Source organism: Cricetulus griseus, chromosome 2, assembly GCF_003668045.3.
Source record: "Cricetulus griseus strain 17A/GY chromosome 2, alternate assembly CriGri-PICRH-1.0, whole genome shotgun sequence".
Taxonomy (NCBI): Eukaryota; Metazoa; Chordata; class Mammalia; order Rodentia; family Cricetidae; genus Cricetulus; species Cricetulus griseus.
In genome coordinates, this window is record NC_048595.1 from 331,028,172 (window position 1) to 331,039,883 (window position 11,712).

Here is an 11,712-nt window from a genome sequence, read left to right on the forward strand (position 1 = left end):
TATATCCCATGTCTCCAACCACAATTCCAATCATAATATATATGAACTGTTTGTCTGGTATTATTTTCCTATTTTAGAAGCAATTTAGCTGCTACCACAGTGAGACACCCTCCCTTTGCTTCAAATATTTCTGTGGTAATCCCCCTCAGGTAAGTAAGGCATGGGGCGTTCAGAAATAATTTATTATCCATGTCATATGGGACGACCCATGTGAAGGGGATAATTACTAGGAGGGCACCGTTTCTCAGCAGAGCTCACTATTTGAATTGCCTTTGAAAAACAAACTCTAGACAAGATAAAAAAGCTCAGCTTTGGGTGGTGAGTAATTTGGCCTCTCAGTAGCATCACCTGCAAGATTTGCAAGCTGTGTCTGCATTCAGACACATTAACAGCATTAGAAAAACCACACTGGAGTCATTAAGTTTCTTTGGATACTTCAGGCAGAATTGGAAAACACCAGCATTTCCAAATCCTTTAAACATGAAATGAACTAAAGAGAAAAAGAATTATAGGAAAATTTGTAAGATGATTTACAGCTTTGGGTTCAATACTGTTAAAAGAAGACCACACTCCTCTTACGTTTTGATAGTGATGTTGAGGCCATAACAAGTAACTGTGAAGGTAATCTCTTTCTGATCTGGGACACTAATCATTTTCACAATTTTTTCTCATTAGAAGGTAAATGGTGACACTGGGATGCTTAATACTGACTGTTGAGGTGTCAGGTCCTAGATTCACGTAGGAGACAAGGCTGGGTGTGTCTGTGAGGGAGTTTCTAGATTTAATTGAGGTTCCATGGGCTTGGGTTCCACACTGAATCAAACGGAGGATGTGAGCTGAACACATTCATTTACCTGGCTCTCTTTCTGATAACACACAATGTGACTAGTGGCCTCGTGGTTCACTGTCAGTCCTTCCCTGCCAAGTGAGATCAAAGGAACTGTGAGACCAAAGGAACTCTTCCTTAGGTTACTTCTCTCAGGCATTTTGTTGCAGCAACAAGACAAATAACAAATACACTTTCCAAATCTAATATGTAGAGTGGCTCATTGAAACTTTCGGTGCCCCCACCCATTACAGAGCTCCGAGCATTACTCAATAAGCACGGAATTTTCTAGACCACTACTTGCCTTCATCTCAACCCCTTGCCTTCATAAGGAAGTTTTCACCTTCATGAAGGTGATCTTAAACTGGGAATGGTGGTTCAAGACTTTAGTCCCAGTTGCTAAGGACGTTGAGACAGGAGGATGATAAATTTGAGGTTAGCCTGGGTGGCTTAACTTTGGAAAAGGTCTCAAAACTTTGGAAAAAGGCTAGAGATATAGCTCAGTGGTAGAACACTTGCATAACATGTATAAGTTGACAGATTAAATCATCATGGGAAAAGATGCCTTTAGGCTATATTATTATAGCTGGATAGAGGTTTATTATTTTATCATTTGTTGTCATTCCATAACTTATGTATCTAGTAAGTTCTCCTGTTCATCAATTCATCTGCTTCTCTATCCACTGAAGATACTTGTTATGCAGTCACAGTGTAATTTTGGCTATACGGTACTGAACAGAACAGCTAGAGGCCCTGCCTCTCATGGAACCAATAGACTAGTGAGTCCCATGACATGGATTTTAGTGACATTGGTAAGTTGTATTATTTCTATCTAAAATGTTTTTAGAAATCTGCTTTGCCAAGTTAACTAAGACAGTTAACTTCAGGTGTATTGCTTTTTAACTATACAGATTTGAAAACAAGGTCCTTGGGATGAGAATACAGAGACCTTGAGTCTAACGGCTGCCTGCACATGACAAACTTAAGCCCAGTGTCTGTGAAGATTGCTGGGGTTTGATCTTGCTTTGGAGGGCAGAGACTTGAAAGTCCTTGTACCCCTGTTGGACAAGGTAGGGTGGAGGCACTTTAAAATTAACCCACCAGCCTCTTCTACATTAATATTATTTGAATACTTTTAAAATGAAGATTAGGGGAGCAGAAGTAGTAGGAAGTTTGGGATGGGTATATCCTAGAGCCCTGGTGTCTAATTGTGGGATTCACAGATTCTTTTGATCCTCGAGTATTCAAAGTTTCGTAACAGTCAGATAGCAGTCATATGGGTTCATGGGAATAAGCTGAGTCATGAGTCCCGGAGGGAAACGGAACATCTTCTCTGGACACTTCTGCAGTTCCCATTGTTTAGCTGTCACTCTGATGAGCCCACTGGGATGAGAGAGCTGAATTCTCAAAAGGGGTGGCCTTCTCACCTTCATGGATATGGCTTGATGACAGCAGTCACTGTAGTTCTCGTCTACTTTTATATGCTTGGAAGTAGGGAGCACAAATCTGGCAATCTAGCTCTTCGTCCTTTCTCCACCTTTGGACATTGTTAAGTCAAGTCCTACCTGAATATGCTCATTGATGTGGGATTCATGCATGAATGAGGTTCCCTGAAACGTTCACATCCCCATAATAATCATTTTTGTGTATGTCTCCATTGTAACAAAATTCGGACTATGGGTGTGCTTCTCTCCTTTCTGTTGCTGTAGCAAAATACCCTTGATAATCAGCTTAAAGAGAGAAGTTTCAGTCCATGGTAGATTTGAGCAATTGTTTTGGGATGCAGTAAGGCAGAACCTCATTGTAGGAACACATGATAGAGGGAGATGCTCACATCCTCCAGCCAGGAACTAAAAGAGAGAGAGAGAGAGTAGAAGGGGCTGGAGGGTAGTCAGGGTTAGAACCTCTTGCTGAGGTGCACAAGACATGACGAGAAGAGAAAAGAAAGAGAGGAGAGGAGAGGAGGAAAAGGAGAGGAGAGGAGGAAAAGGAGAGGAGAGGAGAGGAGAGAAGAGAAGAATAGAGAAGAGAAGAGAAGAGAAGAGAAGAGAAGAGAAGAGAAGAGAAGAGAAGAGAAGAGGGGAACTCTTAGGCATATACCCAAAAGAAGCACATTTATACAACAAGGGCATCTGTTCAACTATGTTCATTACAGCATTATTTGTAATAGCCAGAACCTGGAAACAACCTAGATGCCCTGCAACTGAAGAATGGATAAAGAAAATGTGGTACATATACACAATGGAGTACTACTCAGCAGAAAAAAAAAACAATGGAATCTTGATATTCACAGGCAAATGGATGGAACTAGAAGAAACCATTCTGAGCGAGGTAACCTAGTCACAAAAAGGCAAACATGTATGTACTCACTCATATGTGGATTTTAGACATAGAGTAAAGGATTACCAGGCTACAATTCACACTGCCAGAGAACTAGTAAACAAGGAGGACCCTAAGAGAGACATACATGCAACAGAGGAGAGGCTACCTTAAATACCCTACCTTGATAATAAGATTGATGACTGACTTATACGCCATCCTATAGCCTTCATCCAGCAGCTTGTGGAAGTAGAAGCAGACACCCACAGCTTATCACTGAACTCAACTGGAATCCAGTTGCAGAGAAGGATGAGTGATGAGCAAAGGGGTCCAGACCAGGATGGTGAAACCCACAGAAACAGCTGACCTGAACAACGGGGAGCTCTTGGTCCCCAGACTGATAGCTGGCATACCAGCATGGGACTGATCCAGACTCCACAAAAGTGGATGTCATTGAGGAAACCTCGGAAATCTATGGGACCTCCTGTAGTAGATCAGTACTTATCCCTAGCATAGGTGTGGACTTTGGGAGCCAATTCCACATAGACGGATACTCCCTGAGCCAAGACACATGGGGAGGGCTTAGGCTCTATCTCAAGGGATATGATAGACTCTGATGACCCCCCTATGGAAGGCCTCACCATCCCTGGGGAGCAGAAAGCACATGTGATAGGTAGGGTTTTAGTTGGGGGGGTGGTAGGGGAGGAAGGGAGGGAGAGGGAACTGGGGTTGACATGTAAAACAATCTTGTTTCTATTTTAAATAAAAAATTTTCAAAAAATATAAAAAAATGAGAGACATACATGGTCCCCTGAAGAAGGGGAAAGGCACAAGAGCAAATTGGGAGCATGGGGAGAGGGGGAACTAGGAGAATGAGAAGGGGAGAAGAGGAGGGGTGAGGAAGACATGATGGGGCATGAAGTTTGAGTTGGGGGAAGAACAGAAGAGAGCAAGATAAGAGATACCATAATAGAGGGAACCATTATAGGTTTAAAGAGAAATCAGGCACTAGGGAAATATTTGGAGAGCTACAAAGATGATACCACCTAACAATCTAAGCAACAGAGGAGAGGCTACCTTAAATGCCCTTCCCTGATAATGAGATTGATGACTAATTCATATGCCATCGTATAGTCTTCATCCAGCAGCTGGTGGAAGTAGCAGCAGATACCCACAGATAAACCTTGAACTGAACTGAAATCCAGTTGCAGAGAAGGAGGACTGATGAGCAATGTGGTCCATACCAGGCTGGTGAAACCCACAGAAACAGCTGACCTGAACAAGGGAGAGCTCTTAGTCTCCAGACTGATAGCTGGGAAACCAGCATGGGACTGATCCAGACCCCCTGAATGTGGGTGTCAGTGAGGAGACCTTGGAAATCTATGGGGCCCCTTGTAGTGGATCAGTACTTATCGCTAGCATAGGAAGGACTCTGGGAGCCCATCCCACATGGAAGGATACTCCCTGAGCCTAGACACAAGAGGGTTGGCCTAGGCCCTATCCGAAGGATATGACAGACTTTGAAGACCCCCTATGGAAGACCTCACCCTCCCTGGGGATCAGAAAGGGTATGGGATAGGTAGGGTGTTAGTTGGGGGGGGGGAGGCTCAGGGGAGGAGAGAAGGGAGAGGGATCTGGGATTGGCATGTAAAATAATCTTTCTAATTAAAATAAAAAAAAGAAGAGAGGGGAGTGGAGGGCAGGGAAGGGAAGAGAGACAAGGGGAAAGGAAGAGACAGGAAGGAAGGGGAGAGGTAAGGAGGGGAGTGGAGGGGAGGGGAGGGAAGTAAAGAGATAGGAGAGGAGAGAAGATGAGGGGAGAGGAGGGGAGTGAGAGGACAGGATGGGAGAGTTGAGAAGAGAGAAGAGGGGAGGGGAAAGGAAAGAAGATTCCCATAGTTCTTTTCGATAACATGCCACTATATCTCCCCCCCCCCACTTGAGCACTTCCACCATCTTCCAAGAGTGCACAGCCTTTGACAAGTGGGTCTTTGGGGCCATTCAAAGCCCAAAGTGTAGCACCAGCATTTGTTTGTTTTCATGCCTGTGTTTATTTTTATGCAAATACGCCTGCAAATAGGGCAGGGATTTTCTTTTCTTCTTGACTCTTCCAGTGACCCCCCATAGAAGGCGGTTTTCTGACCAGAAACAGACGTTTGTTTAATGCATGACTAAGTCAGTGAATGAAGAATCGCTCCCTAAATGCTACAGAGTGAAGAGCCTGGAATTGGCATGAATTGGTCATTAACATGCTTATTACCCTCTGTGCTGTCATCTTACCCCGGGTGGGACAGCTTTGATTTCTACAATACTGCTAGTATTCAGGATGTTGCTGCATCCAACTATCTTCCAGTGGAATTGCTATTATAGTTTGAATGGAAAAACTGCTATATCATTTCAAATGTTGGTGAAATAATAGAACAGATAATAACCTCAAATGCCAGACAGCATTATTCACAGGAACTTTACAAAAAGCAGTTCTACAAGATCCATTTGTGAAATACAGAAGAAGGGAGAAAAATACTGTTTCAGAGCCCTGACTATCTTGTGTTATTTTTTAAAAGGATTCATTTAATTTTGTTTTAGTGTATAGGTTGTGTTGCTTGCACATGTCCATTCACTGTGTGCATGCAGTGCCTGAAGAGGCCAGAAGAGGGCATCAGATCACCTGAAACTGGAGTCACAGATGGTTCTGGGTGTTGGGAATTGAACTCAGGTCCTCTGGAGGAACAGCCAGTGTTCTTAACTGTTAAGCCATCTCTCTAGACCCACATATGTATTATTTTTATAAAAACAAAAATACTTGTCACACAGCAGGATATGGCAAAGATCTGTCAGTCAGGAGGGAACGGTTTTTCAATTATATAAAATTAAATATCATTTTTTGAGTCAATTCTTATTTAACTAAGGTTAGGTGGAAATCTGAAGGCTATTTGGGGTTTGGGAGGGTCTGGACATTAGGCTATATATTTATATACTTGTTTATATCAAGGGTAGAACTTGTAGGTTCTGATTTTACTATTGGGATTGTGTGGGATGTATACTATAGTCTCTCCCCCTTTATGTGGGATGGGAAGATGTCTCAAGAGCCCCATCATATTCCTGAAACTGTGGACCATACTGAACCCTATAATTTAGTGTCTTTCATCTTTAAGCACTTACCATGCACTGTGGCTGTGCATTTATCGTTTATCAGCATTTATCTGTTTATCAGTTTGTACATCAGCAAAACAGAATACACCTTCTTTACAATTGCCTGGTTTGTATACAAGTGTATCCCTCTTTAAGTTGAGAAGTTTACCCTTTTTTGCTTAAAGGAAACGTTCTATGGCTTATCTTTGGCATATCCAAATTGTCATCACTATTGTACATTGAATCATTTTCTGTGATGGTCTGATAACGGAGATGGCTGCCTCATGACTAACAAGCAGGTTAAATCCGGAGTTGAGATGCACGATGAAGGGTGGGTTCATGGCTTGCACATGGAGTGGATCTGTGGAAGATCTCACTTTCCTCAGAATGTTACGGTATCTAATTTATAATTTATGAATTGCATGTCTCTAGAATTTTCTGTTTTAACAGTTTCAGATCATGGCTGACCCTGGTGAAATGAAACTGTGGAAACAAAACCAGAACTAACAAGGAACTACTATGGTACAGCTACAAAACAACAGTGGGTTAAGTACTTTATTTGAAAGAAGTCCTTAGGCATGGTGTGTGTGTGTGTGGGGGGGGGCAGTCACTGGTCATCAGGCTCCTCCTTGCTTTGATGTCACTAACATTTGGCTTTAAGTTTTCCTCGTGGTTCATCTTTATTGCTGGAGGTCTGACCATCAATCATTCCTGTAATTCAAAGACTTGTGAAGGAGAAAGAAAAGAAGGCCTTTGCTTCCTGCTGAGTCATCTCTCTTTAGAGGGCTTTCCTATGCTCCCAGCCATTCACTTCTTAATGACTGCTACAAGCAGGAAGAGAGGCTAGACATGCCATCTTTAGGCTGTGCATATTTGTGGCTTCAAATTTAATTAGATTTTGTTGTTGTTATCAGGACAGAAGAGATGTCTGTTGAATAATAAACTGGTAGTATGTTCTGCCGAGTGAGTCAGACAGACCACAGCTAAAGATCAAAGCAAAGCAAAACACCACAAGGCTTCCTGAACCCGGGTATGAACCAAGGCACTGCGTGTAATGCCGCCATCCCGATGCCAAAGCGGGTGTGTGGGAGTACCTGTTAGAGGACAAGCAGGCTGCCGGTCTATTATTGAAAGACTTCATGGGGATGTTCATCTTAGTGAACTGATCAAAGTTCAAGGCCTGACCTTTATCATGGCAGGAAATGAGACTCCATTTTCACTGCTAGCAAATCAAAAATCAATTTCTCTCTCAAAAGGAAACTCAAGGGTTAGTGAGATGGCTCGCTGACAAGTCTGACAACTTGAGCTTAATTCTTAAGGACCCATATGGTGGGGCCCTACTCTCCTAAACTGTCTTCTGTCTCCACATAAGCGCTGTAGTGTGCATACCCTTCTCTACAAACAAACAAACATTTAAAAAGGAAACACAAGTGACCCCTAACTCAGGAGTAAAGTCACGATGGTAGAAGAACAAAATGTTCATTAATTTGCAATGAGAAACAACAGGCAAAGGGATGAAAATGTTCACTCGGGAAGACTACATCAGACAAAACCAAATGTGCCAGTGAGTGTGAAATGGAACCAGGCGAAACCAAAGAGGGATCAAGAGATGTCCTCTCTCCTCACTCCCTTCTTGGGTGAGAGCTGTAGTCCTCAACCTGCATTAGTTCCTCCTCCTTTTTTTTTTTTTTTTTTTTTTTTTGCTTCTCCATACAAATGAGAATCAATGACCTTTGAGCACATTATAGAAGGTTCCAGAATTCCATGCCTCTTCAGAATGTCTTTGTTATCTCTAATATAGGCTGAAGGGAGTGCAGGATTTAACTTTCAGAGAGCAATTTTATTCTCACACTCCAAGTTCTAAGGAAAAGCCACAGTGTAAACACCATACACTGACAGGCTGTTGCACAGACATGTACGGTTAAAACCAGAAAATGAATGTGGTCCTTCCTCCCCAGGAGACCTTACAAGTGACGAGCAGGGTCTGCCAATACAGAGTTAACTGATTGTTACCAGGCAAACTGGGTCTCAGACTGTGTTTCATTTTAGACAAGAGACATCTGGGATTATTCCATGGCTGTTATAAACCCATAGGCAGGATGGAACCAGGCAGCCATAAAGGACCAACATGGACCTGCTAGTCATGCCTTCTTGATAAAGGTCATAATCAATCCCTCTACTCAATACCCAAAGCCCCCCCCCCCTTTCTTAAAAAGGACCAAATCCATTTGTATTCATATCAATAGTTGTGAGCCATTTCTCCTAGCTTCTCCCTATTCTCTGGGGGCAGGAGGAATGGCAGACAACCTGAGTTCTGTTCCCAGAACCCGTGTTGGGCGTCTCATAACCATCTGTAACTCTGGCTCCAAGGGGACCTGACACCTGGCACTCTCATGTGCATACCCCATACCTGTAATTTAAAATAAAAAAATTAAAGAATATGCTTCAGTTTGCTGAAGCTCTATAGGGTTCTAAGGGAGAGGAAAAGAAAAAAAGAATACAGCTTCAGTCAGAAATTGGTAACAAATGACTTAGCAGATAAGAAATGACTCAGCAGAAAGCCCGCAAAGAAAGTAGCAGATAAATGGGTTTTGTCAACAGGAAATCGAGGTGTTAAAGCTTAAACACGGATGCCCTTGGTGCTCTTTGCACTCTGGAAAATTTTGAACCTTGGGAGACATCCAGATGCTTTGTCCTGAGACAGGTGGATCACAGTGCCCTTGCTCCCTCCTTGCATGCTCTGGGCAGCTTGTACCCCTTTAAAGACCCACTTTAGGTAGGATAACTGTGAATGAAAGTTCCTGAAAAGAAGCTGCATCTGGCTATGCACAAAAATCTCCCGGAAGGGTCTGTGTCCACAGAGACTGATGGAGTGGTTGGGATTTCAGTGCTGTGGAGAGACTAGAATTTTGTGGATCCAGAGGCTAGTTATCTTATCTTGGGCTAGTTCTAGCCTTCTGGAACAGCCATGCCTTGCCCCACTCTATATCTAAGCTAACACCTCATGATAATAATAATAAAAAAATCCCTTTAGAATCTATTAACTTAGCAGAACATTGGCTTCAACCAATCTTAGAGCTGAGAACACCATAAGATAGCATCCTGGGCAAATGAAATAGCTCCCTACCCCCTATTCCATTATACCTACCTCTCTGGTGTACATACCAATATATTTTAAATTTGCCTTGATTGACGACTTTCTTTTTTTTTTTTTCTTTTTTTTTTCTTTTGCTACAGCTGCTGTTTATTGACATTCAGGTGGGCACTATAGCAACAGGCCTGGAGATGCTGCAGTAGAACAGAAGGTGGAGAGTGGAGTGTGTGTCTGCAGCCACAGCTGAGTGGAGTGCACAAGGAGGAGTGGGGGAGGCCAAAGCTGTTGGGGAAGCAAATCAGGCCCAGGGTCAAGGGTTATCTACACACAGGGACCTGGGCCCCATGTCCTTAAGCCCCTATACTCTTGCTATCTCCTGACTCTAGGTCAGGGCTGGGAGTTCTCTGGGCAACTTTCTACAGGAGCAAAACACACAGAGATGTGGCTGCCCTTTTGTGATAAATGCAGAGGGTTTACAATTCTGCATTCCTCCTTCATCCCTAGCTTGGGTAGGACCATATGATAGAAAGCTGGGCTCTAGTCCATGTTTCAAAGGCAGTAATTTTCCCGGGTGTCCCAGCCCACCAGCGCCACAGTATGGCCCAGAGTGAGCACTACAAGCGTTGCTGGCCTAATGGATGGCATGGGGGAGGGGATGGGACAGGGGCTAGAAGAGGGGCTCCAGAGGGGCATTAAGGCACAGGCACGACACGCATGGTGTTGGTGAAGCCAGAGCCAGGGCGCCACCCAGTCAGCACAATGACCACATCCCCCTTCTTGAAGAAGCCTCGGGCCTTGCCAACATTCATGGCCAAATTCACACGGAGGTCTACATCCTCAGCCCAGGCATCCTGTACCGCATCTTTACACAGCACAGGGAAGATGCCACGGTACAGATGGGCCTGACGAGCTGTCTGGGGATTTCGAGTCACAGCAATGATGGGAGCACATGGGCGGTACCTGGCCACCTGGTGAGCACTCCTGCCAGATTTGGTGAGGACGATAATGGCCCCACTGCAACACTTGAAAGAGGTCTCCACGGCACCTACGGTGGCAGCTTCTGTGGGGTCGTTGGTAATAGGTGCCAGATGGCGAAGCTCCTCAAATAACTGCAAGTGGTAGATGGCGGCCTCTGCCTCACGGGCAATCAGGTGCTGCATGCGGACAGCTTCCAGACGGTAGTTCCCCTTGGCTGTTTCTCCTGACAGCATGATGCAATCAGCTCCATCTAGGACTGCATTGGCCACATCACTGCCCTCAGCACGGGTGGGGCGAGGTTTCTTGATCATGCTCTCCAGCATCTGAGTAGCACAGATGACAGGCTTACCAGCTCGGTTGCATCGTCCAATCATCATCTTCTGAGCCAAGAAGACCTTCTCTGCAGGAATCTCAATGCCCAGGTCACCACGAGCCACCATGATCCCATCACTGGCCTCCAAAATCTCATCAAACCTGCGGACGCCTTCATGGTTCTCAATTTTCCTGATGATCTTGATGTTCTTGCCGACTTCTCTCCCAGGACCTTCCTAACCTCATGCACATCGGCTGCCTTGCAGATGAAAGAGGCAAACACCATGTCTACATCCTGCTCCACTCCAAACTTCAGTCCTGGATGTCCTTTTCTGACAGCAGGGAGATCCACAGCAGCTCTGGGGAGGTTCACCCCCTTCTTGCTGCCCAAGGACCCACCGTTCTCCACCTCTGTCACCAGGTAGTCAGCACTTTCTCCTTCACCTGCAGTGAAATGAGCCTGTCATCCACGTAGATCTTGCTGCCCACCTCCACCACCCTACAAATGTTCTTATAGTCCAGCCACAGGATGTTCTCATCACACTTCTCCATGTAGGCGTTGTCCAGGGTGATCTTCAGGGTGGTTCCCTTCTTCAGCTCCACTTCTGCAGTGCCGCTGCCTTTGATGAGTCCAGTTCTGATCTCAGGTCCCTTTGTGTCCAGAGCCACAGCAACAGGCCGGTAGAGGATGGGATCAGATGTAAAGCTTTCTGTGGCTGTTGGCACATTCTTGATAGTTTCTGCGTGATACTCATTAGTTCCATGAGAGAAATTCAGATGAGCCACATTCATTCCAGACTTGATCATCTCCTTCAGCATCTCCACAGACCGGGAGGCAGGACCAATGGTACAAATGATGCCAGTGTTGCAGGCGGTGATGGGTGCGGAGTCAATGTCCAGGCGGCACATATGTTCCAGGAAGGTATTAGCCATGGCTGCATGGAGCTGCTGGGTCTGAATGAAGGCAGTCCCTGCTTCGCTGTGTGGTTTCGGCATGGTTTCTGAGGTCCTCGGGTGTACTCCGGATCTTGCAGCGATGCCTAAGTCGGAG

General features: G+C 44.7%; 1 protein-coding gene across 1 annotated transcript; it reads right to left on the minus strand.

Annotated features, from left to right (window-relative positions):
* Positions 1-9,911: 9,911 nt before the first annotated feature.
* On the minus strand, positions 9,912-11,712 carry LOC100774420 (pyruvate kinase PKM-like). The gene is given in 3 exon segments (XM_035440576.1): positions 9,912-10,876; positions 10,879-11,093; positions 11,096-11,712. Coding segments are annotated over 3 exon segments (1,590 nt in total). The 5' UTR covers positions 11,658-11,712; the 3' UTR covers positions 9,912-10,063.